Source organism: Serpula lacrymans (assembly GCF_000218685.1).
Source record: "Serpula lacrymans var. lacrymans S7.9 unplaced genomic scaffold SERLAscaffold_6, whole genome shotgun sequence".
Lineage (NCBI taxonomy): Eukaryota > Fungi > Basidiomycota > Agaricomycetes > Boletales > Serpulaceae > Serpula > Serpula lacrymans.
This window is the reverse complement of record NW_006763295.1, coordinates 1,282,935-1,307,324: the sequence shown is the minus strand read 5'-3', so window position 1 is coordinate 1,307,324 and position 24,390 is coordinate 1,282,935. Positions and strand designations below refer to the sequence as shown.

General features: G+C 44.6%; 11 protein-coding genes across 11 annotated transcripts; 5 read left to right on the top strand and 6 right to left on the bottom strand.

Moving 5' to 3' along the window:
- Positions 1–132: 132 nt before the first annotated feature.
- On the top strand, positions 133–1,551 carry SERLADRAFT_465809 (uncharacterized protein; the record flags this gene model as incomplete). Its single annotated transcript, XM_007317582.1, has 4 exons — positions 133–267; positions 330–609; positions 666–1,193; positions 1,245–1,551. The coding sequence occupies 2 exons, from the start codon at positions 745–747 to the stop codon at positions 1,429–1,431; spliced, it is 636 nt and encodes a 211-aa protein (XP_007317644.1).
- Positions 1,552–1,676: 125 nt separating this feature from the next.
- On the top strand, positions 1,677–3,355 carry SERLADRAFT_465807 (uncharacterized protein; the record flags this gene model as incomplete). The annotated part of the gene is made up of 8 exons (XM_007317581.1): positions 1,677–1,808; positions 1,868–2,097; positions 2,171–2,233; positions 2,313–2,529; positions 2,598–2,608; positions 2,661–2,781; positions 2,833–2,899; positions 2,957–3,355. The coding sequence occupies 7 exons, from the start codon at positions 1,945–1,947 to the stop codon at positions 3,114–3,116; spliced, it is 792 nt and encodes a 263-aa protein (XP_007317643.1).
- Positions 3,350–3,765, bottom strand: SERLADRAFT_387597 (uncharacterized protein; the record flags this gene model as incomplete). The annotated part of the gene is made up of 2 exons (XM_007317580.1): positions 3,350–3,503; positions 3,562–3,765. 2 exons carry the CDS (start codon positions 3,682–3,684, stop codon positions 3,444–3,446), a joined length of 183 nt encoding a protein of 60 aa, XP_007317642.1.
- A 1,041-nt stretch (positions 3,766–4,806) lies between these two features.
- SERLADRAFT_465802 (uncharacterized protein) lies at positions 4,807–6,165 on the top strand (the record flags this gene model as incomplete). Its single annotated transcript, XM_007317579.1, has 7 exons — positions 4,807–5,049; positions 5,115–5,177; positions 5,228–5,444; positions 5,512–5,522; positions 5,575–5,695; positions 5,755–5,821; positions 5,874–6,165. The coding sequence occupies 7 exons, from the start codon at positions 4,978–4,980 to the stop codon at positions 6,034–6,036; spliced, it is 714 nt and encodes a 237-aa protein (XP_007317641.1).
- A 74-nt stretch (positions 6,166–6,239) lies between these two features.
- SERLADRAFT_465800 (uncharacterized protein) lies at positions 6,240–7,551 on the top strand (the record flags this gene model as incomplete). Its single annotated transcript, XM_007317578.1, has 5 exons — positions 6,240–6,386; positions 6,459–6,692; positions 6,765–7,036; positions 7,100–7,281; positions 7,338–7,551. The coding sequence occupies 3 exons, from the start codon at positions 6,479–6,481 to the stop codon at positions 7,241–7,243; spliced, it is 630 nt and encodes a 209-aa protein (XP_007317640.1).
- A 298-nt stretch (positions 7,552–7,849) lies between these two features.
- On the bottom strand, positions 7,850–10,149 carry SERLADRAFT_368911 (uncharacterized protein; the record flags this gene model as incomplete). Its single annotated transcript, XM_007317577.1, has 12 exons — positions 7,850–8,197; positions 8,262–8,459; positions 8,511–8,576; positions 8,630–8,653; positions 8,712–8,952; positions 9,010–9,090; positions 9,149–9,315; positions 9,368–9,676; positions 9,742–9,763; positions 9,820–9,920; positions 9,982–9,999; positions 10,060–10,149. The coding sequence occupies 12 exons, from the start codon at positions 10,147–10,149 to the stop codon at positions 7,850–7,852; spliced, it is 1,665 nt and encodes a 554-aa protein (XP_007317639.1).
- A 2,299-nt stretch (positions 10,150–12,448) lies between these two features.
- On the bottom strand, positions 12,449–14,150 carry SERLADRAFT_448480 (uncharacterized protein; the record flags this gene model as incomplete). Its single annotated transcript, XM_007317576.1, has 2 exons — positions 12,449–13,900; positions 13,956–14,150. 2 exons carry the CDS (start codon positions 14,002–14,004, stop codon positions 12,852–12,854), a joined length of 1,098 nt encoding a protein of 365 aa, XP_007317638.1.
- Positions 14,151–15,256: 1,106 nt separating this feature from the next.
- SERLADRAFT_437249 (uncharacterized protein) lies at positions 15,257–15,957 on the bottom strand (the record flags this gene model as incomplete). Its single annotated transcript, XM_007317575.1, has 4 exons — positions 15,257–15,386; positions 15,445–15,599; positions 15,652–15,858; positions 15,910–15,957. The coding sequence occupies 4 exons, from the start codon at positions 15,955–15,957 to the stop codon at positions 15,257–15,259; spliced, it is 540 nt and encodes a 179-aa protein (XP_007317637.1).
- Positions 15,958–16,109: 152 nt separating this feature from the next.
- SERLADRAFT_437248 (uncharacterized protein) lies at positions 16,110–18,437 on the bottom strand (the record flags this gene model as incomplete). Its single annotated transcript, XM_007317574.1, has 6 exons — positions 16,110–16,295; positions 16,347–16,452; positions 16,504–16,659; positions 16,712–16,834; positions 16,898–16,980; positions 18,288–18,437. 6 exons carry the CDS (start codon positions 18,435–18,437, stop codon positions 16,110–16,112), a joined length of 804 nt encoding a protein of 267 aa, XP_007317636.1.
- A 380-nt stretch (positions 18,438–18,817) lies between these two features.
- On the bottom strand, positions 18,818–19,234 carry SERLADRAFT_437247 (uncharacterized protein; the record flags this gene model as incomplete). The annotated part of the gene is made up of 1 exon (XM_007317573.1): positions 18,818–19,234. One exon carries the CDS (start codon positions 19,232–19,234, stop codon positions 18,818–18,820), a length of 417 nt encoding a protein of 138 aa, XP_007317635.1.
- A 2,435-nt stretch (positions 19,235–21,669) lies between these two features.
- On the top strand, positions 21,670–22,983 carry SERLADRAFT_368908 (uncharacterized protein; the record flags this gene model as incomplete). The annotated part of the gene is made up of 6 exons (XM_007317572.1): positions 21,670–22,068; positions 22,152–22,351; positions 22,410–22,615; positions 22,649–22,650; positions 22,711–22,884; positions 22,933–22,983. The coding sequence occupies 6 exons, from the start codon at positions 21,670–21,672 to the stop codon at positions 22,981–22,983; spliced, it is 1,032 nt and encodes a 343-aa protein (XP_007317634.1).
- Between the last annotated feature and the right edge of the window lie 1,407 nt (positions 22,984–24,390).

Here is a 24,390-nt window from a genome sequence, read left to right as displayed (position 1 = left end):
GAACAACAAAGCAGTCAAAGCCTTTTAAGAATTCTATAGTGAATGTACTTTTCTTTATTCTGCACAAAAGCCAATGCATCTCTGAAAGATGAAAGAAGGGTGTTTCAGTCTGGATGTCTTACGGCATCATCAGGCACAGGTATAGTGGTGTCCGGGGTACTCTTGGCTTCACGGAACATATATGGCCTTTCGGCCTTTGGCCAGAATTGAAACGCCACCCCAGCGGTAACCTCCTCTTTGCGCTATAACGCTCAATTCAGTCTTCAAGTCAGTCTTTTTCTGTGCTTTAACCGACCTGGTATTGAACTAATGTTGCTGGCATTTTACAGTTCACTCCCAAAGAACAATATCATCTACCAAGTTGGCAAAACATGTCAAATTCCAATATGTCAAATATAATGAAACAGACATTTAGTCTTTGCCCCGCGTAAGTTGGTACTACATAGTTGTCATCGTATACTCATCGTCTTATTATGCAGCAACGGTCGTCAAACCGTTGGAGATGGGGCATTCTCTTCCGACATGACTCCCAGTGTACTTGCTGTGTGCCACATGCAGGGCACCGACGACATGTACTATTACTCTACTACGTTCTCTGGCGGACCCGGAGTGAGTTTCTCTCTCGTATATGCCCGCTGCTGTATCGCTTATTCCCTTTAATGTAGTGGCGGTTTTGACGCTCCCAAATCAAAATGCCCTCCGGATAGAGGGTCGTCGGACTGTGTGACAGGCAGTCTGGCGTCTATGATTTCCGCTTCTCCCGATTCTAACACATCTTCATCTTCTCTGGATTCGTTCTCTCCAAAATATCTTGTGCATCCGCCCGACTTTTCTAGTCATTCCATTGACATCACGCCGAGAGGCCACCATACGAATGTCGCTCCGCGAGCCATTCCCCGTCGTTCTTCTTCGCCTTACGATATTGCAACTCCTCCTTTGACACCCGACAGTGATGCGGAAGAAAGAAAGGGTGAATCTGGTATAACTACAAAGCATTCGAAAGATGCCTTGGATCTTCTTTTGAACATCTTTCCTCGTAACGGATTGAGCATTTTGCCCTTTGCTAAGAGCGTCACTGTGACCGCACCTAATATGGGAGCTGCTTTTGAAGGCGTCGTGGTTGAATTACCAGGCAAACCCAAGACGTTGTACGTTGACGGTAAGAATGCCGAGTCGGTTAGCTTGAGAGAAAGGTGTGTTACCTCGATCTATGTTTGCCTTGCCGTGCTCACTGCGTCATGTAGCATCGTTGCCCTACTCGACCTCGCCGATGAGCACCTTGAATGTTCGGCTTTGATAATCGCTTTAGACAAATCATCGCAGGCATTGGGGGAACTTCTTCATTCACTCATGTATGTTGGAGGAAATGTTGTTACTAAACCTCCCTTCCAGGTTGACCCGGCCTGCTTGCTCGTTGGTTTGGAGATTTAGTGTGCGAGTGGTTTGGGAATGTTGCTTGCAAATGTTGCCGCGGATGATGCTAAATTTATCTTGAACACATGTTTCTTATGATTTTTTTCTTCAATAAAGGATGCTTTTTGAGTGTCTTCCAAGTGTATCTCGACTCATCGGCGCGAGCTCCATGCTCTTGAGTGCTTCATGTCATAGTAATAGTCTTACTTGATTTGGTTAATGTCTTTTCCGTTTCCGAAGCTTTCAGGGCCACTTGTGCCACTGATTCAGTTCATAGTAGCGCTTCAGCGCCAGTTGAACGTTGAAGTTCGGTAAATCAGGATTGCCTTGTTCTTCAAGTTCATTAGTCTCCTTGGAAGTGAGAGTACTATCGTTGGTGAATCAGTGTTGGCACAGTGAGTGGTTGACTGCGAGCTTCCGATTCGACTTCGGTTGAACGCTTCGTACTTTCTAGCGTCGTCCACTCCTCGTTGGTCTTTTTTGAATTTTTTAGCTGAACGACCTGTTCTCTGTATCATCTCTTCCTACATCATGGATATTCTCAAAGGAATAATAGCTTTTTTCTGCGGGTCGTCCCCCACTAGTAAGCCTGAGCGACCCCAGGAACACAGGCATGAGCATCAGCAACCACACAAGCAGCATGTGGCACCGATTTCGGTCAGGCCTGAACCGAGCCACCCAGTGGTACGTTGTCACTCTCATCTACTATCCAGGACAATGAAAGATCACCCGGACCTGGTCACGTCTTATGCAATAGCGAGTGAAACCCGAGCCCCATCGCGTCCAAGTTCCGCATAAACCCCGTACTGAAGGCTTTGTGGTTCGTATTTCCTGTTTGCTATTGAGCGAACTATATCTTCTCCTTAAAACGCAGCCATTGAATAATCCATCATTAATAGGATCAGAATCAGATTAACCAGCAAAATGTGCACTATACCACCCTCCGCGCCCGGGCCAACGAAGAAGGAGATCAGATGGCGGAGTGTTTCCAAGAATCTCACGAGGCGTATGGCCGACGCGACGGAGCTTTGGCAAAGCAACTATCTGAGAAAGGGAAGGCCCACAAGCGGAATATGGAAAGATTAAATGGTGAAGCCAGCGAATGGATATTCAAGGGTGACTACTTTACCATACTCGCATTATTTGTCACTAAAGAGGGGGTGACTGTATCTTTGGCTTATCAGAGAACAACCTTGTGAGTACTTATTTCCCGTTTTCATTGATGACTTGTCTATATTGCCCAATAGGACAGCAAACCTGGAGAAGTTGACCTTCATGGGTTATATGTCAAGGAAGCTATTTCGTTTACCGACAGGACTATCCAACAAGCTCGCCGAGGCGGCGACTCACACATACGCCTTATTGTTGGTAAGTATACTCAGGCATTTATTGCGACAGAGCTGACGAGTACTCCTTTAGGGAAAGGTTTGCATTCCCCCCAACAAGTTGCTAAGATTAAACCTGCGATGGAGGAATTGATTCAGAAGTAGGTTCAGTTCATTCCTACAATTCAAAATTGTCATCGAATCGATTATGTTTGCAGGCATCATCTCCTCGCCGAAGTGGATCCGAATAATTCAGGAGTATTGATTGTGTATCTCGACACTCAACAACGTCGGGTCGAAACACATGGCACAATCATTGGGACAGACGACATCGCACGACGACTACAAGACAAAGACTCCGGATGTACTATCATGTAATTTTGACTTGTTATACCCTACTTTTGTGTACTGTAGTATACTGTGTATCAAAGTCCATCATGAACCCTGTACAAAAAACTTCTTGCTTTCTTGCGCATTCTTATCATTTTGACACGTTAGCAGTCTCTTTTACAAATGTCTACCAGATACGTCTCTGCGTGATGTCTAGTCTCTGGGAGTTCGTGTCAACTACTGTACCATTTTTTGCAACTCTATAACTATTTATACGGCGACAAAAAGGCTGACATGAATATTCCTACATCATAAACTATATTATTACACGAGCAGCAAAGATTCTGGCTCGTCTTTCCCGAGTAAATTTGCATTTCAGACGCGCTCAAGGATCCATCTCTGCTTCTCGTCACCTGTAACACCAGAGATAGTGATCTGTATAATGTGGCCCATTTATTATTGTTACTTCTAGGAAGAAATAAATCAGACATGCCTTCTTGCCATCAACTGCAGCATCAAGTCCACAATTGACGGTTACACCAGTGGCGAGTTTACGACCAGAGGCGTCGAGCACTCTGTGATAGATGACATAAGTACCGGCAGATGGCTTGGACATGGTGAACTGAATATGATCGAGGGATACTTGAGGAGAGGACTGGTGAAACGTCGGGGGATAATTCTAGGAGACATGAGGCAAGGGGAGCGGCTGCATGAACTATTGTAACTATTTTCATTCGAACTTGACATTCCGTTGGGTCCTGCCTAATCATCTTTGTTCGTCGTAGCAGAACGTAGGCACGTCCTGAATTCGACCCTGGTGGTTCATGTGGGCTGGTTCATGTTTCCAGCTCGAGCTGGAGTCACGATTGGCTTGGTAATCTGCTACTACATCAGCAAGGCCACTAAGATATACAGCACAAGCTATAGTGTACTCACCATTACTCGTCGATATTCATCGCAGCCACTGACAAAACTTGCCAGCAGTTGTGCCAATGTGAGTTCGGTGTTGGTGAAGCAGACTTAGACTGTACTCCTGCAGTCATTAAAGACTGTATAAACAGGATATAGTTGTGCGGAATACTATTGTTTGGCTTACAGATTAATATTGAGTTTGAAAGCCAAAAGCTTATGAAGCCACTAATTTACTAAACCAGTCGTTCAGTTGCAAGTGCATGATGGCGTGCTAGGCTGTAAAACTCGCTGCTAGTGTGAACTGGTCAGGACGGACGATCACTGATACACAAGCAGTCGTGCCCCCGAAGTATGGTAAACTCTAGACGATGCCATTGGTATGAGATGAAATATAGTATAATCATATCACTGACATGTAGGGAAAGTTGGTTTTGTCCAAAATTAACGTTTTAGGTTGCCACAACGGATATGCAGCTCACTTGAAACCCTTTCCATATTTTAAAAACTCTGGAGAGGGTTCAGGTTCAGACATTATGGGCTTTTACCTGGACATAAACTTGTGGATTGTGACTTGGGCCGAACAATACCCCTAGCTATTTTGCGGGATATATCTTGTATTGGCATGCGACCCGAGGAACAGACTGGAAACGCCAGTCGTGAAATAAGCACGCTATGCCATGACTCGTACGGTGGGGATTATTGCTGATTCAAGTTTGCTTGTGATGCCAGTGGCATGCATGATATTTCGTCACAGTAGTACTGCAGAAGAAGAAGCGACAGTGTACAAAGGCCGCTGCCGGGAGTCTGCCGGGAGTCTGTTGATCATGCATGGCTGTGTTCTGTGATTCTGATTATCGCCATCTTACCGCACGTAGCAGACCATTTTAGGGCTATTAGCAACCGTGGTCTTCTAGTGTGGGGTCACTGCGTTGTATCCAAAATGAAGTCTATCCTGGACAACAACGCCCCAGAGCTTTCTCTATCAAGTTAACACAAGATGCACCACTCAGAAGTCAGGGAAGGAGAACACTCATCACATTCCGGTAGACATGGTCACTCTTACGAAGCAGTATGTTTTCTTATCATACCTGACTGTTAACGAATGGGTTTGCGAACGTGTATAATCTGTTATAGAGGTCGGAATATGAGCATGAAGGTGCTCAGCATAAGTACCACCAGTGGCATGAGCACTTTGAGGTTCGTTCTTCTAAGTGAATTTTGGGCCTCAATATTGACATCGGGTGTAGGATTCCGACCAGATCAACATGCACAATGAGCACTATGTGGGGCTGCGTTCCCGGGCCAACGAAGAAGGAGATAAAATGGCGCAATGCTTTCAAGAATCTCACGAAGCATATTCTAACCATGACGGCGCCTTAGCAAAGGAATTATCAGAGAAAGGAAAAGAGCATGAACGCAACATGGAAAGGCTGAATGACGAAGCCAGTGAATGGATATTCAAAGGTATCTAATTAACCGCTCTCTATCGCAGATCTGACTGCATTGCTAATGATATTCTGGTTTCAAATAGAGAATAATTCAGTGGGAATGTCCCATCTTCTCGAGAGATTTGCATACTTACTTTGTTCATTAGGACAGGAAACCTGGCGAAATTGATTTGCACGGGCTATTTGTCAAGGAGGCTGTCGTTTATACCGACAGAGCCATCCAAGTAGCGCGACAGCGCGGGGACTCACAGATTCATCTCATCGTGGGTATGTATATGCGCCTCAAGGCGTGAACGACTCGGAGCTGACCTCTATTGCGCTGTCAGGGAAAGGCTTGCACTCTCCTCAGCACATTGCCAAGATCAAGCCCGCTATGGAGGAACTGATGCAAAAGTGGGTCCAAATTTCTGGATTAGTCTGTTAGCTAATCGTAATTCACTAACAGACATCAGTTGCTCGCCGAGGTGGATCCTCATAACGCAGGAGTGCTAATTGTACATCTTGATGGTCAACAGCGCGAAGTCGAAACACGGGGCGCTGTTGTTGGAACAGATGATATTGCGCGAAGACTCCAGGGAGAGGAAGACACCGGGTGTACCATCATGTAAGCTGAGGTCGGACCTGTGTCTGTGAACTGTGTACTGTCAATGTGTATATCCATATTTTGTATCATCTTGGTTTTTGTAGTTTTGTGCTGCAAAGGATTCAAGGACACGCATGTACGTGACTTTCAAGTTGACCATTACCGGAGTGACTTCCGAATCAAGTCGGCTCGGAAGAACTTGAACTGCATCCCAAAAACTGGGTTCCGTGAATACGCGTTCTACGACTTTGCAGAATTTCGCTAGTGTATCCAATCTTTGAGCTAACAAAGTACAGAGAGCGAAAGTGAGGAAAAGGCTATCCAAGTTTGGGCAGCTGTGCTAGTTGTGCTGAGTTTCATGGTCTATCAGTCTTGGTGCGTGTGGTCGAAGTTGCCAACCTTTCATTGCAATACAAGTCATTGAAATCCATACATGCATCCAAATAGTTGCCTTGTAAACCGTCCAGATGCTGTCATTACGCTCCAGAGGACATAGTATCCTTCGCCGATTCGTGTTCATCCAAACTTATCCCAGTCGTTTTCAAACCTCCGCAGCGTCTAAAGCTAGTGACAGGGAAAGCAACTCAAATCCATATCCATATCCAACACACACGAACCCTAGACCACACCAAATATTCCACCTACCGCACAATGCTTCTCAGAATGACGTGAAAAGGAGATGTTAGTAAACTTCCCCTTCGTATGTTGCTATAGCAGAACAACCTAAGAATGCTACTTGCGAGGGTTTCTTAGACTATGATCTCGTCAGGATATATCATCCAGACTCTCCCGTGGCACGCCACTATGCTCCAGAGGTCTCGCAAGCTCGCTTCCAGTCTATCACCCAAGCATATGACATGCTCCGCGGGAAAAGCGCCTTTTCTGAGGAGACGTTGGCCTCTAGGACTGCCAATATTAGGCATTCCGATATTTGGAGAGGTAGGTCATCCAGACGGCCCCATTTTGATGATACTTCAGGAGATGAACGATGGAAAGAGAGAACTATAGCCGCAGTGGTCATATTGGTAATACTTTCTTGTTATTTTCCCGAGCCTATTGGATTGAGTGAACTCTACTCTTCAATATAGACCCTCGTTGCTTTTGTGGTACAAACTATGACAACCCGACAACAGGCACTGGCAGAAATAGTGGCTCGGAGCCAACGCAAACCACATGATATTAAAGGGACTCAAGAGGACCATACACTGGGAGAAGATTCAAAGACCACATGACATAGATCGTAATCAAAATCTACCTACAGTATGTTCAGGTATTCCTTTCACATTCATGAACGGGAAATCGAATTACTCAAGCTGTACTCGGAAGATTAATGCATATACATTGGGTGCGAGATCACTCACCAATGATCATTCGATGCATCCCCGTCCCAATATCGGTGCCTTATAAAACGCCTTTGACTTGTGCGTGGGCTGTAGCGCCGATGAATGATGACACTTTAGTATGACAATCTGGCAGACTAACCTTCAACACCGCCCACTACATCCTGCTGGAGGAATGTATTGACATGTGTGGATGAAATACAATTCCTGAAGTTTGAATGAAGTCTGAGTAACACTACGTGGTGTACATGGTAACAGTATAGACTCCATCATAGCTTTCGAGGGCAAACGCCACCGTCAAGAGGAAGAAATCCACTGAAGCTGGAGTCATATTAAAAAATGAGAGCCCTGCGTATCCGAATCTCAAAATATCCAGTGCAGCCGACAGAGCGTGCAGATGGCTTCTGATAATACCAAAAACGACAAAGGGTCAAAGAAGACGTTTCAATAGTTGAACACTGCCGCGGTACTCGCGCTCAGCTGTCGAACTTAATTATCTTAATCCTCGACTAGAGTAACGGTGCGTCCACCAATCAAAAGATCCCCCCTCCTTTCCCCATCCCCTGCTTCCATCCTTGCAGAATGGCTTCCAAACTGCATCGCCCGCTTCTTCCTCTCGCTTGCTTCCAAGAGACCCACTTTTCGTGCCGCGGCTCTCAACAGCATTTTGTCTCCTGTGCCAATTTCTAGTCGTGGATCAAGCTTGAGATGTACTGGGAGTTGTGCAAGGAAGGCTACAAGACTAAGCGAGAGGAATGGATGTCGCGTTTCTTTCCCATTCGATGAAATGACACGATCATCTCTTCCTAGATTGCGGGTTGGTATACGGTCAAGTTCAAGCTGCAGCTAGAAAAAAACACAGGGCATCGAGTCCATGAAATGCACATGAACAAGCTTATACACGAATTACCTCGTCAATGACGCCTTGCCAGCCCCTAACACCAAAGGCAGTGCGATGCCTCCCATATCCACCCAAAAGTTCGTCTGAACCCAAACCATTTAACATCACTCGAGCAGGACTCTCGTATGGACGAAATCCGTCGGGGTCGACCTCACTGCGTATTTGACCTACACCGCGCGACGCAAAATAGAGCGCCATAGCTAGACTCTAAGATGGTTATTCAGCCAATGCACGTGATAAAAGGCAACTATATCATACAAGATCCATGACAGTTCGTCCTGGAAACATCGTTTCTTCAACACCCGTACGGGCAGCTCGACTCTCCTACATCGTACTGTGAGAACCAGTACATCAGGTGAAATATTGATATAGCTCACCTCGTACCTTACATTCACTTCAACCTGAACAAATGCAGAATCAATATAATCCCAATGAAAATGAACATGATGACGAACTCACAAAATTCCAGGTCCTTCCAGGGCACACTCTTCTCAGCTCTTCGACTTCTTTGAGGCCAGTTAACCTGTCTGGCACCATATACGATGTATTTTCCGTTCCCTTGTTGGCGCTGATTTTTAAGCGTTGTTGTTTTTTCTTCTTTGACATTGCGCCTATATTTCCCTCGGTTTGCACTTGGATCTTTCTAGGATTCTCGAATGCGACGTTAAGTAGGTCGATGGGTTCGTCTAAGGGTATATGGCTGATCGAAACGCCAGAGATGATTTACACGAAATGAATAAGTATTTGCACAACTTACCGATGAGCTAGGAATGCTATCATTGTTGAATCTATGCCACCACTAAATAAGACAGCTAAGCGAGCTTGCCCTGGTAGATCTCTTGCGTAGAAAGTGAAAGTGAGTCAGGTTGATTGCTCTGGTGTAAAATCATACTAACGATCCTCGTGGAATATCTCGCACACGAAGCATAACACTCCGGTCTAGATGAAACAACAGTTGGTCCATTGCTTCTACCATATTGTCAGGGAGCCTCTCCAATTCTAAGGATACAGGTTGAGGAATGTCCTCAGTAGGTAATGTAGTTTTGACTTTGCTGAGTTGCGCCTGTGCAAATCACAAGTGTCAGATAAGAATCATGCTTGTTAAAGAAACGTACAAATTGCTGTGTTTGGTGGCATCGAGGGAATGTCGTTAAGCAGCCATCAAAGCTACTAGCGAACTGTAGACCATTAAGCTCGAGATAGATTGAGGCAAGTAAAAACCCCACTTCAGGTGACTTATTCAAATTTGCGAGATCTAGGCAAAATATTCCGTCTGTAGATAATTCTTCCACCTCATATGCTGAGTGGACGCCCACTGAAACAGATGTTAGAAGTAGATATGGGTGTTTTTTTGTAGGTCTGTGGATTAGCAGAGATCGTCGACCGAGGGGATCACGAGCAAAATAGAGGCTTTGTGAAGTTGCCTGTGGTGTCATAGTTATGGTCACTTTATACGTGGACGTCATTAAACGCAAAATCAGTGACTCACATGATAAAAGACAAAGGCATAGCTGAATAAAATAATAAATACATGTGTCAAGGAATATATATTCGTAAGATGGCTTACGGTCCTTCGATCCTTCCGAGTAGAGATGGGATATCAGATGGTGCTTCGAGTAAGCACATGGCCTTGAAAAGCCGGACTCCATCATTTTCACGTGAGTGTATCTGTCTCGATGAATGAAGATTTCAACAGATCCAGAAGAGGATGCTTGTTCAATATGCTCACATCCATACCCTCGAATACCTAACGAATGGTACAGATACATTAGCCATTGTGAATACATACAAAGGGATGAGTACCAACTTCGCCGTTCCAACAAAGTATATTCCCATCCGCTTGATGGGGTTGTACGATTGGTACTTGTCCTCTCAGTCGCAGTTCAGATGCAAACATGTCCAGCACCAAATTAGAGCTACCGCTCGAGCTTGCATCTGGATCTAGAACTACTTCATAGCTATTTTGCGCATCGGGTCCTGAATTTGAAGAGTCAGGACATCATGACGACCTCCTAGGTTCGCGAAACAAACCACGAGCAGCGTTGGCAGCTTTGAGGCGGTTTATCAAGCTTTCATGAGGTTTGAGGGCGTTTCGACCTTCCTGGTTACTGATACAGAATATAGAGCAGAATATTCCGCACATGAAACACGATACGTTGCTCAAAAGAGGGCTGCCTTAGTGCTATAGCTGCCTTCCTTCCAAGAAAACGCGGAGGTGGTTTGTAGGTGGACAGATCTGATACCGTCGGTTAGATTATGTTCTACTATGGTGTACCTGTACAGCCACCAACAATCGAAAATTAAACCAGCACAATCGAGACCAGTTTGACTTCACCCCCACTACGTATACGAAGCACATAGAGCATATGTACAGTGGCAGACATAACTTTCTTTGGCATGGTAGTATAGTGAATATTGATTGAATCTGCAAACGCCCATAGACACCGATTGCCATTACCCGAAATGCTATTGAGTGAAGTGGCATGCATATGTTAAGACATGAAAAAATAGTTACAACCTTTATTTGACCCTCGTCTCCGGACCCTTCAGCTTCTCAGACACAAGCTCACTGAACTCCTCCCGCAAGATAGCTTCTCTCCGTTCTCTTTCTTCCCTCTGCAACTTCAGTATACCTCTTTTCTCCTCAGCGCTGATAACTTGATTCTCCTTCCTCATACGCACAGCATTCATTCGTCTGTGGCGGCTTCCACTCATAACATAACCGACCTGTTCGTACGACGCAATCTCATCTGATGTCAAACCAATTTCACCACGACGAGGAATACGCTGGTCCGTGCCGTCTTGCAAGAAAGCAGCCATAGCACTACCTTCTCCACGAAGGAGAGCACCACCATATGCGCGTTCATCCACTTTCTTAGATGCAAGAATTTTATATAGAGGCTGAGGGCCAAGTTCGTCATCAGAGTCTTCATTGTCGTGTTGTGTCGCCGATAACGTCGCAGCTGCCAATGGGGCCGCTCCGTTATTTTGAGATGTGAGAGAGGGAACAACAGCAGATGTCGAAGGTTTCTCTACCCATTGTTCATCATCCGACTCCTTTGGAGGTGAAGGCGTTCGGCTCCTGGCGGGACTTTGAACATCTCTACTTTTGCTCTTTGTCCTGCTCCTCCTGCTTGATCTCCGGTCTCTGCCATCCTCGCTATCATTATAACTGCGATGGCGACTTGACGACCGATGCCTCTTCCGCTCTTTCCTTTCCTGACGTTCTTCTCTTTCTTTTTCCTTTCGTGCTCGTTTTCTCTCCTTCCTTTCTCGATGACGCTTGGTCTCATCATCGTCCGAGGAGGCTGTGGAAAAGGTCTCTGAGCGCGTCCGTCGACTTGCTCTTTTGCGTGATTTATGATTGTTGCTCGGTGACCTGTTCGAACATTCAGTCTTACGTTGTTATGGAGCGCAAATAAGTGCACGTACAGTCCTCGGGCAGCAGCTTTGGGCGAAGAAGGCCAGATATAAGCCGTTGCAGCTTCTCTTGCTAGTCTGCGGCTGAAGAGAATTTAAATATGAGCATTTGCATATTTACTGAGCACATACCCCTCTATGAAATCGTTTCCCCCTCCCCCATAGGACCCACCATTATAATGGGGCGGTCTGTCTTTTTCACGCTTGTTTGGATACATATTATCCTGTTGGTGCCAAGGGGCAGCAGGGCCCACATCTGGAGTGGGTGGACGCTTGTAGTCCGAATAAACGGGACTCGCTCTTCGACGATCTGAACGGTCTCGACCTTTGCTTCGGTCTCGCTCCCTACTTCGGTCACGGCGGTCGCTGTCATACTTTCTGTTGCTTTCCTTGTGTGAACCTGCATGTCTCTCAACTTTGGTTTCGCGGTTGTAATCATCTGAATAATCTCTGCTGCGCTTGTCTGGACCACGAGCTCTTGGTGACGGAGAACGACCTCGACGACGTTCAGAGTGGGTGGTATTTGGCGGATGGGATATCAATGCCATGCGAGAGGGATGTATAGTGGCCATGATAGGTAGAGATATTCCAAAAGTACTGTAACCTGTGAAAGGACGTCACCGTTTATCTCAACTTCAAGTTTTTGTGCACTGCGATGCGAGCTTAGACTCGACGGCGTGAGAAATATTAGATAAGCAGTCCTCCTCTACTAGTAGGTGATCAGCTTAAACTTGCTACTGTACGAACTTCTTGCTTATAGGTATACCAAAAGGTTATAATCAAAATCTAACCCTTGGAAAGTATGCATAGTATGGAAAAGTGACCCAAAATACGGTCCTCAAGTAGAGTGTGTTATTACAGATGCGGCCCAACCGTAAACCAATACCAGAAACGTAGAATGAGATACGAAATCAAAAGGGCGAGTGCCAGTGGTGTAAGTCACCCGTAAGTAACGATATGGACTCCAAGAGAGACAAGACGTGCAAGATAACATGTGGGGATGAAAAGGGTTGTAGTACACTGTATGCTAGTGGATGAAACACGTGGAGAACGGAGTGGGGGAAATTTGTCGTGAAAGAGGTATGGTTTTTATCGTCCGTTAAGGTGGGTCATTACTGTAAAGAACGGACATTTGTCCTGTGTAAAAGCGCAAGTCTTATACCTGAACGACCAGTTTCGTTACACCGTCATCACGTCGGTTTTCTCCAGCCTCCTTCTCGTATCCCACTTGCGCAGATACTCCCTCGCACGCACTTCGAAGACCACGCACCCATCGAAGAGCCCCGTAGGTAGAAGATCCTTTCGCTGTTCCCATGGTTTTAGATCTATCAGCTCGCACCGGTCGATGCACACCAGAATCATGCCGAAACTATATGCATCTGCGAGAAGCGGGTCCCTACACTCACCGCGTAGGACCTCTGGAGCTGCAAATGGGCGCGTTCCTGGGTGTATTTGCTCCACCTTTTTCGTTGTTCCCTTTTGTGGTGGGCTAGGTTTTCGTATATGTGCAAATGGATCTTCTGGTTCATCTGAAGGTGAAGAGAATAGAGAATCCGCAGATACTGAGCGCCCAAAGTCGAGAAGCTTAATGGTATTTGCCGAGTTTGTGACTTGAATATTTAGCATTGATAAATCTCCGTGGCTTAAACCATAGGAGTGCATATGCGTGAGGCCTGCTAATAGTTGGTTGTGGTAATCGATCTTTTGTGCGATAGAAAGCTCAGGTCGTGCGCGAATAACGTCGTACAATGTACGGCCGTCTATGTATTCGAGTACCATACCGACATTCTCCAAACATCCGAGGAATGCGGCTATATTACGATGACGTGCGACAGTGGTGTACACGCGGAGCTCTGCCAGAAACTGGGTGGTGACGTCTGAGGCATTGGATTGCATCTCTCCATTGATTTCAAGCTGTACAACGTCGGGCTTCTTGACGATACATTTGAAGAGCTCCGATGCCGAGCCCTGGGCCACAGGCGCGAGATTGGCGGTAGGATTAGGGGGTGCACAGTATGCTGTTGGAGTGGGAAATGAAAATATGGACGTTGGATGTCGCGGTGGGTTATAAATGGGTGGTGAAGGGTTTGGCGAGGAGGATTTCTGGGTGTCGTTATTGTTGTGATGGTAGTGGCGGTGTAAGGGATCGGGTGCTACTGCCGTCTCCTCTGACGATGAGAATGATTTTGTTGACCCTTCAAGTTTGTTCTCTTTCTCATCAAGCTCCACTGTGGACAAAATATCATGAGTTGCAGAGAATAGGTGGGATACAATGCTACGTACCCATCCACCAGTTCTTCTTGGATGTCAGTGTCACCCTCTTTACATGCATTTTACGCGGTTGTTGAGCGCTGAACGAATACGATGGATGACTCGAGTATGATTTTTAGAAGTTTCAGAACCTCAACCAGGTCTGGGCAACAAACAATGATTTCGACAAGACGGGGTATAACAGTGTCGTTGAGTCTACACGTGCGTGGACGAGGGCTTTATACAGAAAGCAAAGAATGTGATCTAAGGATAGCCGGTCCATATTTCTTGGCACATGTTTATCTTATAATTAGAAGAGCGCTTATCTTTACCCCGCATTCTGAATCTTGCTGTCAAAGCTGGAATAATACCACAAGGATCCCATATTACTGGTATGTAAGATAGTCATCGACATACATATACAACACACTGGCCGTTGCATTGACGGGCACTTGCCACACAAAAGAGCCAAGGATCCAATTTACGTTGACCGCTGGGACTGTGACCCTTGTTCGGATTGCGATTCTCTAACGAGTCTTGGGATTACGTACATCCTGGGATTTCAAGTCTAGTGAAGCATCACGAAAATTGAATTTTTCTGCTGAGCTGATATCATGTCTAAACAGGAAACATCAGGCTCAGCAGGTCTCGCCATTATGATGAAACATATACCAGACCTTGTACTGAACGGGCTCTTTGGAATTCTTAAAATTTGCTTGTGATGCTGATTACTGCCCAGTTTGCCTTACATTGGTACCTCATAGATGCAAAGCCAGCTTGCTGACTGTGGTGTACACGGACCAACATTGTGAATACTGTACTACCTTACAGTGCATTGGAGATTTGTTTGGGATGCCAAATGATTAGGCACCATGCCATATTCTTGAGTAATGCCAACCAGTGTATTGAGGGGCAAGTTGTTAGAGATGCAGGATGATATATCCACACTGCTGAACAAGGCCAATTGTACCGCAACATGCCTTGCTGGGGAAATCATATACATTATGCAATATGTGCCAAGTGATTGCCGTGCCTCAATTTCTCACCAACCTTGTATTTGTGATATGGGGATAGCATATGTTTGACATACAGCAGAATCCTCTGCCTTTCGCACATATGTCAACTTTACATCACCAGCCAGGAAATAGCAGGCTGTTAGTATTGACAAATGCACAGCGGACCACATTACTGTACCTGGATGGTACATTGATGAAGCATACATGTACAATAATATCAAATATTCACCATTTATATACATTATTTTACATTCAAATTGGACTCATAGTTGTGCTACATTTGATGCAAGGGTGCCTTGCTTAATCACCGATCCACAGTTAATACACACCCTGTTCTGCTAGTTTACGCTGGGCAGCCAGTAGCTGTGCGCTTTGGGCACCAATGTAGGATGACTGTGGCGTCTGGGACCGTACATCTGTTAATCCAGAGGAACACTTAAAAACCTGTCTAAAAAGTCACATTAGCAACTGATGAAATCTAGTATAAGGAACAGAGTGTTGCTTACAGGTTCCACCATGCTAGTAAATCTGTGACATGCTGTTTGCTGCGAGGGCCAGGTGTATCTTCAAAAAAGGATAGAATGTTATTGTAAAATTCACAGTAGTTGAAGTCTCCATCCACTTCACGCCAAGACCCAAGGTCCGACAAACTGAAACAGACCTGATGATAAACTAAAATCAGTAAAGCGGAAATATATGATAGAGTATGTTACCTGTACTGCTGTAAAAGCAATTGAGCGAGCTGTTACAGATTTTAAGCCAATGATTGTAGCCACATTACGCCGAGTATTGGTTCTCTCACGCTGTATTGCTCTCTTTCTTCGTCGGTTGTCCACGTCTGGATTATCACTGGTACAGGCATTAGAGTGTAAGTCAACACTTTCTGCTGATGTTGGCGACGTGAACAAGAACATATATGCCTATAAAAACGGTGCATGATAGTAACATAACAGACAAGTTGATTTACATACTTTTACTAATAAACACCCTTTGAATAAACCCTTTTCGAGATCACTCATGTCAGCTCCACCAGTTTCATACAGGAAGTTTGGCCACGAATCAGCTGTGACCAGAAAGCTGGGACATCCGGTCTTTATGTTAGTCCAGACTCTGTGGCCAAAGTTAATTCATTTGAGCTCAAGAAAATAACAGCAGTGTACTCATTACTCCATTAAAACTCGGCAGGACAAAGTAATTCTGCCAGCACTTCATTCTCAAAACCACGAGTAAGCTTGTTAGTTGGGTGGAGAGCGCATACAGCTGGACACTGGTGAAACATATCCTTGGTCCAAATAATTATATCAGACTTTAGGTTAAAAGAGTCATCTGCTCGTGCATGATCACCACCCTGGCAAATCTATGGCAAACTTGAGATACCTCTGAATATAAAAAGAAATGAGGTACTAACATCTTTGTAAAACAACTCTATCTCCGTTACATCAGCTTCTAGATATTTTTTCATTAATGGTATATATTTTTTGAGGCTTTGATAGCCTAGCCACAGTCGTTCCTGGCTGTGAAATGAAGAAATATCAACTGAGTAGATAAGACACTGGAAGACTTACTCTGGTGTAGGCAACACACTAGATGAAGTATCATCAAGAGTCAGTGTTAAGCGACGGTCCCGCTCGTCAACTAATTCTCTTGGATGTTCAAAGGTTGAGACCAAACGGCGAAGACACCGGCCCATATAAACTTGTTCATAGTGGGCATCATCGTTTCTGTGTGAAGGCACTTGTAAAGTAAATGCGGAGAAAAAAGAATAAAATTTACTTTTGCTTGACAGGGCCACCATCTCGTAAGTTATCTACTTCATGCTGTAGTTCAGCAATGCGACATTTGAGTGCATTTTCAGTAGTAGGACTACACTCAGGCTGGTTGTCCTGGGGCAAGGAACTATGAGAGATAAATGAAGAGACCATCAGGGAAAATGTAGACGGAATTGTTTCATGTCCATACCATGAATCCTCCTTCAAATACCCTCTCTGGCCTGCAGTTTTTTGCTGTTTGGCATAGTAAGGAGATCCAGGGTGGACAGGGATCTGGAGATTGAAATGGAAGCAAAAAAGAGAAAGGATAAAAATGGTAGTGGAGACTGAAGCTCCGAGAATGGAGAGTTTGGCTTATGTCTGTAAAGCTATGCTAGCAGCAATATACTCCTGCCGTTAGACTGAACATATTAGGATATTGGATAAGGGAACATATAGAAAGATTATACCCACTGTCCTGCTCTTGTTAAACTCTTCGTACTCAAGTTCTACTTGTTTTGCACCAGTCAACAAATTTGCCCCACATTCAGCTTACTCAATTATGGAACACGCGGACCAGAGGACCGGGCCAGTAGTAGCCAAGAATAATGGCGAGTATGTGACAATTTCCGTACATAAAGAAGACCTAAGGGAAAGTATGTCGTGATCCTATATCTGCAACAAAAAAACTGATGTCGTCAAGTTTTACATGGAAATAGAAACCTGCCTCACATTATACACCACATCACTGACAAAGGGATTCAAACAGATGACAGTATGTATAACTGCTAATTGGTGGTGAAAAAATCTCATTGTTGCTGCTAGCACCAACATCAGATTTGTACCGCAAGATCAATTTGTTAGAGATTCAACTGAATACCTCCAAGAAACTATGCGACATGGAATCAGAACAAGCTCTAAAGGCACATCAGGAAGCAATGTCTTACTGCCTGGATATGATTGTAGACAGAGAAAGGCTCAGAGAGTTTGAGAATATGGCGGAATCAGAGAACTGGCCTGATTATCCTGCTCATCAACCTGACGTCTATCAATCTTCTCCTCTCCTGACACCTGTCTCAACTCCAGAATGACAAGGATGGGCTACTTCTAGTTGTAAACACAAAATTGATGCAATTGAAGAAGTTGAAGAGGTTGCAGGAACAATCACTTACAAGGATATTGACGATTTCATGATGATGTACAAAAAACTTGGTAGCAACTGGGGAGCTGTGTGGCAGAAGATGAAGAGGATGAGGTATGACGACAAAGCTGAATCTGTGATATATGTTCTACGTGCAGTCCGGAGGTAAAAATTGAGGATGAGATTGCTATGGTGGACAACAATGGCTTGGTGGTTGCTCCACCAGCAATTATGCTCGTCATGGGTATTTTGACTATGTGGAAACTGAAGTTGCTGAGGAAATGGTGAATATAGTTAGTGATACAGCTACAGTACTAATATATAACCGATATTGTCGAAGATGATGAGGTTGAGATAATGCTGATAGCATAGTATAGTAATGAATTATTTCCTTTCAGCTATATGACGGAGATAAGATGTCAGCCAGGGTTAAATCAAAAGCGTTGAATCCATAACTCACATGGGGAACCAACAAATCTGTGAGGACCTCGGAGGGATTGACAGTGTACTCTTGTGTCATATAAAACACAATTTTATGTCCTTGAGACATATTCAACACGAGGGTGAGAAAGTCGAGGAATTTTTCACTGGGAGTGATAAGGGGATCCATGGTAGGTCCAAATGTCTTCAAGTGCACCCATACGAGATGCCAATCCTACATCCCCTCTGCATAGGCTCTACCTCATATTCGCACTCTGCAAGAAACACAGTCCACTCCATATCCCCAGCCTTTCTGCCTCTTCCGTAGTATTTTTCCTTGCAACCTTTAGCATCACGGATGATAAGGCCACCACCCCGGAATTGCACTAGCAACGTAAGTTATATAGTTGCCACTCTGCCATCGTTATGTAGGCTCAAAGGCTGCGGAGATGTGCAACCACCGCATACGACAACCTTTAATTTATCTCTCATGGCAATCAAATAATGACCAATAGGTAGATTCTAAACTGTTTTAGTGAAACGAGAAAGCAACGGTGAAGATATATGTTATCAGACAGTGATTTGTCCGACAATGAGGTATGCATCTTTCTGCCCTGACCCAAGAGTCTTGTACACGCCTCGTAGCTCTTGCTCAGTCTGTAAACCGAGGCGATGGTAAAATTCCTGTCCTGCCGTATTACTTGTTGCAACCTGCGCAACTATGACGGTTGCTGCGGGGATTGAGCGGGGAAAGACGTTGGGGGGCGAGGAGTGAGCTGAGGATGAGCAGAGACGGGAGGTAACCAAGCGGACGAGGGCGCGCACGATACCCTGACACTGATAAGAAGGGGAGACTCCCAGTGTTAGGATAGTGACAAGAGGAGCGGGTGTTTCTTTGTCAGGAGAGACGGGACATTTGTACAAAGAGGGGAGTGGGAGGTCTTCTGTAGCGCGCTGAATGGCGACGGAGACGAATGCAATGGGCATGTTTGGAGAGGTCATAGAATGGGCGATGAGGCATAAGCGCTAAAACCTTGCAGTTTGATATCACACACTATCTGTGGTAACCAGCCTCTGGGACCAAGGACTTGAATGCACTGTCAGCATGTAGGACTCTTGCTAACTGCCTTTCTGACGTTGATGAGGTGCTGCCTCCAATGATCTTGGCAAAATGGAAAGCGGGACATGCAGCACCTTCTTGCCTTGGTTATGGATGAGCTACTGTCCCAGAGGGCACTAGATATAGATACTGCCTGTTATTGATACGGTGACATCTTCTAGCTTCTTACCTGGTTGTACCTATTACCAAGTAGTTTCTCTGACATCCATGTTTGCTCTTGCTTGAAATAAAAAAAAAACAACATCTTGATTTGTTTGGATCCTGAATTGTACGGATGCGGTAGGAGCAGAGAATGAGTTCGGGAGATCCTGGGAAAATGAGTGCGTGCATGATACACTTGGCCTTTGCTCACATTAAGACTTCCAAGTTTTTGCTTTCAACCTTCCCAGACGGCGACTTGCCAGCACAGCCTGCAGGCTGGTTGTGTGCCCAAACGCAAACTTGAGGCTGCCACTAGTCAACATGGGCTATGATATCCGATTATAGTCACTGATAGAATTGATGTTTGTGACGGGTCACACATCACCCCACCTGCTATTCTTGTCTGTCATCTCCACCTTGGCTTTATCAGCGCTTCCATTCAAGCCAAGGTAGAAGCATCTTCCTCCCTCATGTCTCCCCTCACAGCTTACTGTGCATATTTGTTTCTCAAAGACCAAGTTATTCATATCCCAGTACCAAATTATCATGCTAACCCTTGCACATGGACATGTTTACAGGTTTACTACCAGTGTGTACATGAACAGGGAAGACTCGGGATAAAATAGGTCATTTTGATAGGCCCCACAGCCGCTGACAGAATATGGACTTGACAGGTCGTCTATTTATTACTTAGTACTGTGGTGCATTGAAGACAGCCGTTGTTAGGATTCATATTGTAACTGTAAATGGTAAGTGCTTTACATGAAAAGCAACCTGTCAGAGCCATGCTTGAAAAATTCCAACAATGTCAGGCCCTATGCGTGTACCAGATCAAGATTGTTTCTTGCAAGGTGTGGAATATTTCGTAAATTTACATTGCAATATACTGAATCTAGCGGTATAACAGTCTTCCTCTTTTAAAATCTGTCTGACTGCGGTATAGAGTGGCCAAAATAGTCAAATTGATCTGTGTCTCTTACAGCTTTGAAGATCTGTCAGATAACTGTCAGTATCATGTGACCACATGACCCGCCCGTTGTGCAACTGATGGTACATTTCCCCTCTCTAGTAACCTGCATCTTGACCAATGACTTCACACAGGTGGCTCTCAACTTCAAGCAAAGAAATCCGCTATGCATAGAAGATTTATACTCGTCCTTATTATTTGCTGCCTAATAATGTTTAATTGTACAACACCATGCCAGAAATCATTTGGCAGTCGGAAGGGACTCTATGTGCATCAAAAAAATTGCAGGGCGCACAAGCATGTTCAAGTTGATGTTGCAAAAAGCCAACAGGCTATTGAGAAGAGCTTGCGGATACAAGAAGTTTCAGCAAAGGCTGCTGCAATGAAAGCGGTATGTAACAAATCTTACAGACTTGTGGCCGATTTTTATATATTCAATGTAGACAATTAACTCTGAAACAAATAGTGCTATGGGTAAGAGCAAAACAGATTCCTAATGTACATTCTAACCATTGTCACGGTACAGATTGTGTTGATATATCATCAATGCCTCAGCCGGTAGAAGGTTGCGCTGTAGAACAACTAGCACCCCATTTGACAAGAGCTGGTCAGCCCAAGCGTAACTACTGACTTCCAGGGAGGTTCTTGGATTTGTCCCCAGAAGGACCGGAAGCTATAACTGCAACCCAGCCATCTGTGCAAATAGCCAACAAAGAAGTTCATGTCCCACGCGTAATTCTTCATGTATGGGACACAATTTGCACAGCTGCAAATACCTTTGGGCTACTGCGTGAATATAAAAGCCGGCCCTCCTATGACCCCGACTGCACTGTAGATGCAGACGACCTTCTATCTCCATCCACATTCCAACGACCAGATGCTGACAAGAGCCATGAAGATGGTGTACGTCCACTTCCCCCTTGGCCTTATAAGAACATGTCAGTCTATCGTGTGATGGACTGGATGTTTACAGGTAAGCCGCAGAAGTCAAAAGAGGAAATCAATCGCCTGGCTCACAATGTTCTCTCTGCCGAAGATTTCAGAGTTGAAGATCTGGTTGACTTCAATACAAGACGAGAAGCAAAGCGTCTCAGTGAAGCTCAGCAGGGGAGTCTTCCATATAAGGCCAGGGGCTCTTGGCATGAAAAGTCTATCCCAATTAGTGTACTGACAGGATCAAAAGCAGCCAGCAAAATGGAGACATTCAATGTAACTGGAATGCACTATTGTCCACTCATCGAAGTGATAAAGGAAGCATTTAGCAGCCCACTGGCTAAGAAGTTTCACCTATTCCCATTCAAACAGTTTTTCCAGGCTAATAGCACAGCTCCTGTTGAACGTGTATTTGATGAGGTTTATACCTCTGACGCATGGCTACAAGCTCATGACAATCTCCAGAAACAACCACCTGAACCAGGGTGTAATCTTGAGAGAGTTATTTTAGGCCTAACATTCTGGTTGGACTCGACACACTTGGGAAGCTTTGGTACAGCCAAAGCCTGGCCAGTCTATCTGTATTTTGCCAATCTTTCAAAGTACATCTGTGCGTGCCCAAATTCAGGTGCATGCAATCATGTAGCTTATATTCCATTGGTAAGTCTGTTGAAACTTATGTGCTCACTCTACTAAATCTTTGTAATTAGGTTCCGGATCAAATTCAAGATTTTATCACCAAGAAAGGCACTCATCGTAAAAGCCATTATTCACCCCTTCTCACTCACTGTCGCCGAGAGCTTTTCCTTGCTGTGTGGCAATCATTCCTTGATGATGAGTTTTTACATGCTTATAAGCATGGTATAGTTCTCAAGTGTAGCAATGGGGTTGTTCATTGCATATACCCTTGTGTATTCACTTACTCGGCAGATTATCCTGAGAAGTAACCTTTATTATTTTACCTCATAGACATTGCTGATTAACAATTATCTCTGCTCCAGGGTCTTGATAGCAACTACCCGGGATATGGGACAATGTCCCTGCCCACGGTGTTTAGTGCTCAAGTCAGAAATACCCAAAATGGGACAAGTACGGGATTTACAAGCACAAATAACAAAAGCTCGAAGATACACTGCAGACAAGATTAAGACAGCTAGAGAGTTCATATACCGTCTTGGTTATTCAGTCACAAGTTCAGCTGTGGAAGGTGTTCTTAAAAATGATTGACTTGTCCCTACAGTTGTAAGTGATACCGACATCTATTATTTCCAAGTCCCTAAATTCTTGCTCATGTAATACCAGAACTCTTTTGCGGATAGACTCAATAACACATCAAATGTCTTCACAATGCTTGTTGTTGACATTATGCATGAGTTTGAACTAGGTGTATGGAAAGCTGTCTTTACACACCTAATCCATATACTGCATGCTTCAGTAGGGGGCAGTTACACTGTAGCCAAACTGGATGCTAGGTATGTTTATCTTCTCTGTTGTAATCTTTTACTGATATACCATTCTCACTAGATTCCGTCAAATTTCTCCATTTGGTCAATCAACAATTCGCTGCTTTTCTAATAATGCAAGTGAAATGAAAAAACTCGCAGCCCGAGACTTTGAGGACCTACTCCAGGTATGCACTGGCTATATGTATGTGCATCAAAATTGCTCACTTGTGGTTATACATCTGTTATGTAGTGCACTATTCCAGTATTTGAAGGGCTTCTGCCATTGCCCCACAACACAAATATAACAACATTATTATTCCGTCTAGCAGAATGGCACACATTAGCAATACTCCGGCTACATACAGAATCAACATTAGCAGCTCTTGAAAGTGCTACCGTTAATCTAGGAAAATAGTTGCACAAATTCCGAGATGTAACCTGTGCTGTATTCAGAACAAAAGAACTACCGAGGGAAGTCTCATCACGCACACGTCGGAAGAAACACAACAGCACTTCAAATCAACCTTGTGTTAATGATAATTCTGGAAGCTCTCAGGCAAGTAGGACAAACGAGATACCACGACAAAAAAAATTCAACTTATTGACATACAAGATTCATGCTTTAGGTGATTATGTTAAGACAATCCGCCTTTTTGGAACAACGGACTCTTACACTACTCAAATTGTGAGGATAACGATCTCTATCATTTGTTTCCGAGTTTTCTGATATACAGTTTCTCAAACAGGGAGAGTCGGCCCACCGGATTGTGAAGCAATTCTATAGGCGCATGAATAAGAAAGATCCAATCAAACAAATGACTCAGCTTGAGCGCCATGCAACACACTTCCACAATAATCATTCTCGCATCCCTAACAACTTTGGGGGCCACCCACACCAGACCGAGCATGATGAGAGTGATACATTAGTTTGCGCCGAGATCTTACCCAAGATGCACCACCGCATTGCAAGCCCAAGGAATATTTTTCTCAATATTTTTTTGTGGTCTCATTCATTCCCGAGTGATGACCCAGCATTTTTTGTAAATTTACAAATCTCAAACCAGCGAGTTTGCTCTGACTGTTATCACAGAATTTCATATCAAAGCTAAAGAACCACATCCTCAGTCGACTGCTTGGCCTGGAGCATAGCACTGATGGCTACCACTTCAATGAGACAGACCATGACACTATCAAGACCCTTGGAAATAAATTGTATCCGTCCAGCCTTCTTCACATCAACTATACAACCTACGATGTGCGTTGTGACCAAGACATTGTCAACACACGAATGGGTGGTAACATCATGGCCTTATCTTCAGGTGCGACACTTGGTAGTCATGCATTTTGGTATGCACATGTACTAGGGATATTTCAACTTCAAGTCCTTCACACAGGTCCATCGTCGGCAAACCTGTCAGTTCAGCACATCCAGGTCCTCTGGGTCCGTTGGTTTGAAATTGTGAAAGGGTATCACACCAACTTCTTGAAAACAGCTCGGCTACCAAAAGTCAAGTATATGCTGAGCAACAATGAGGCA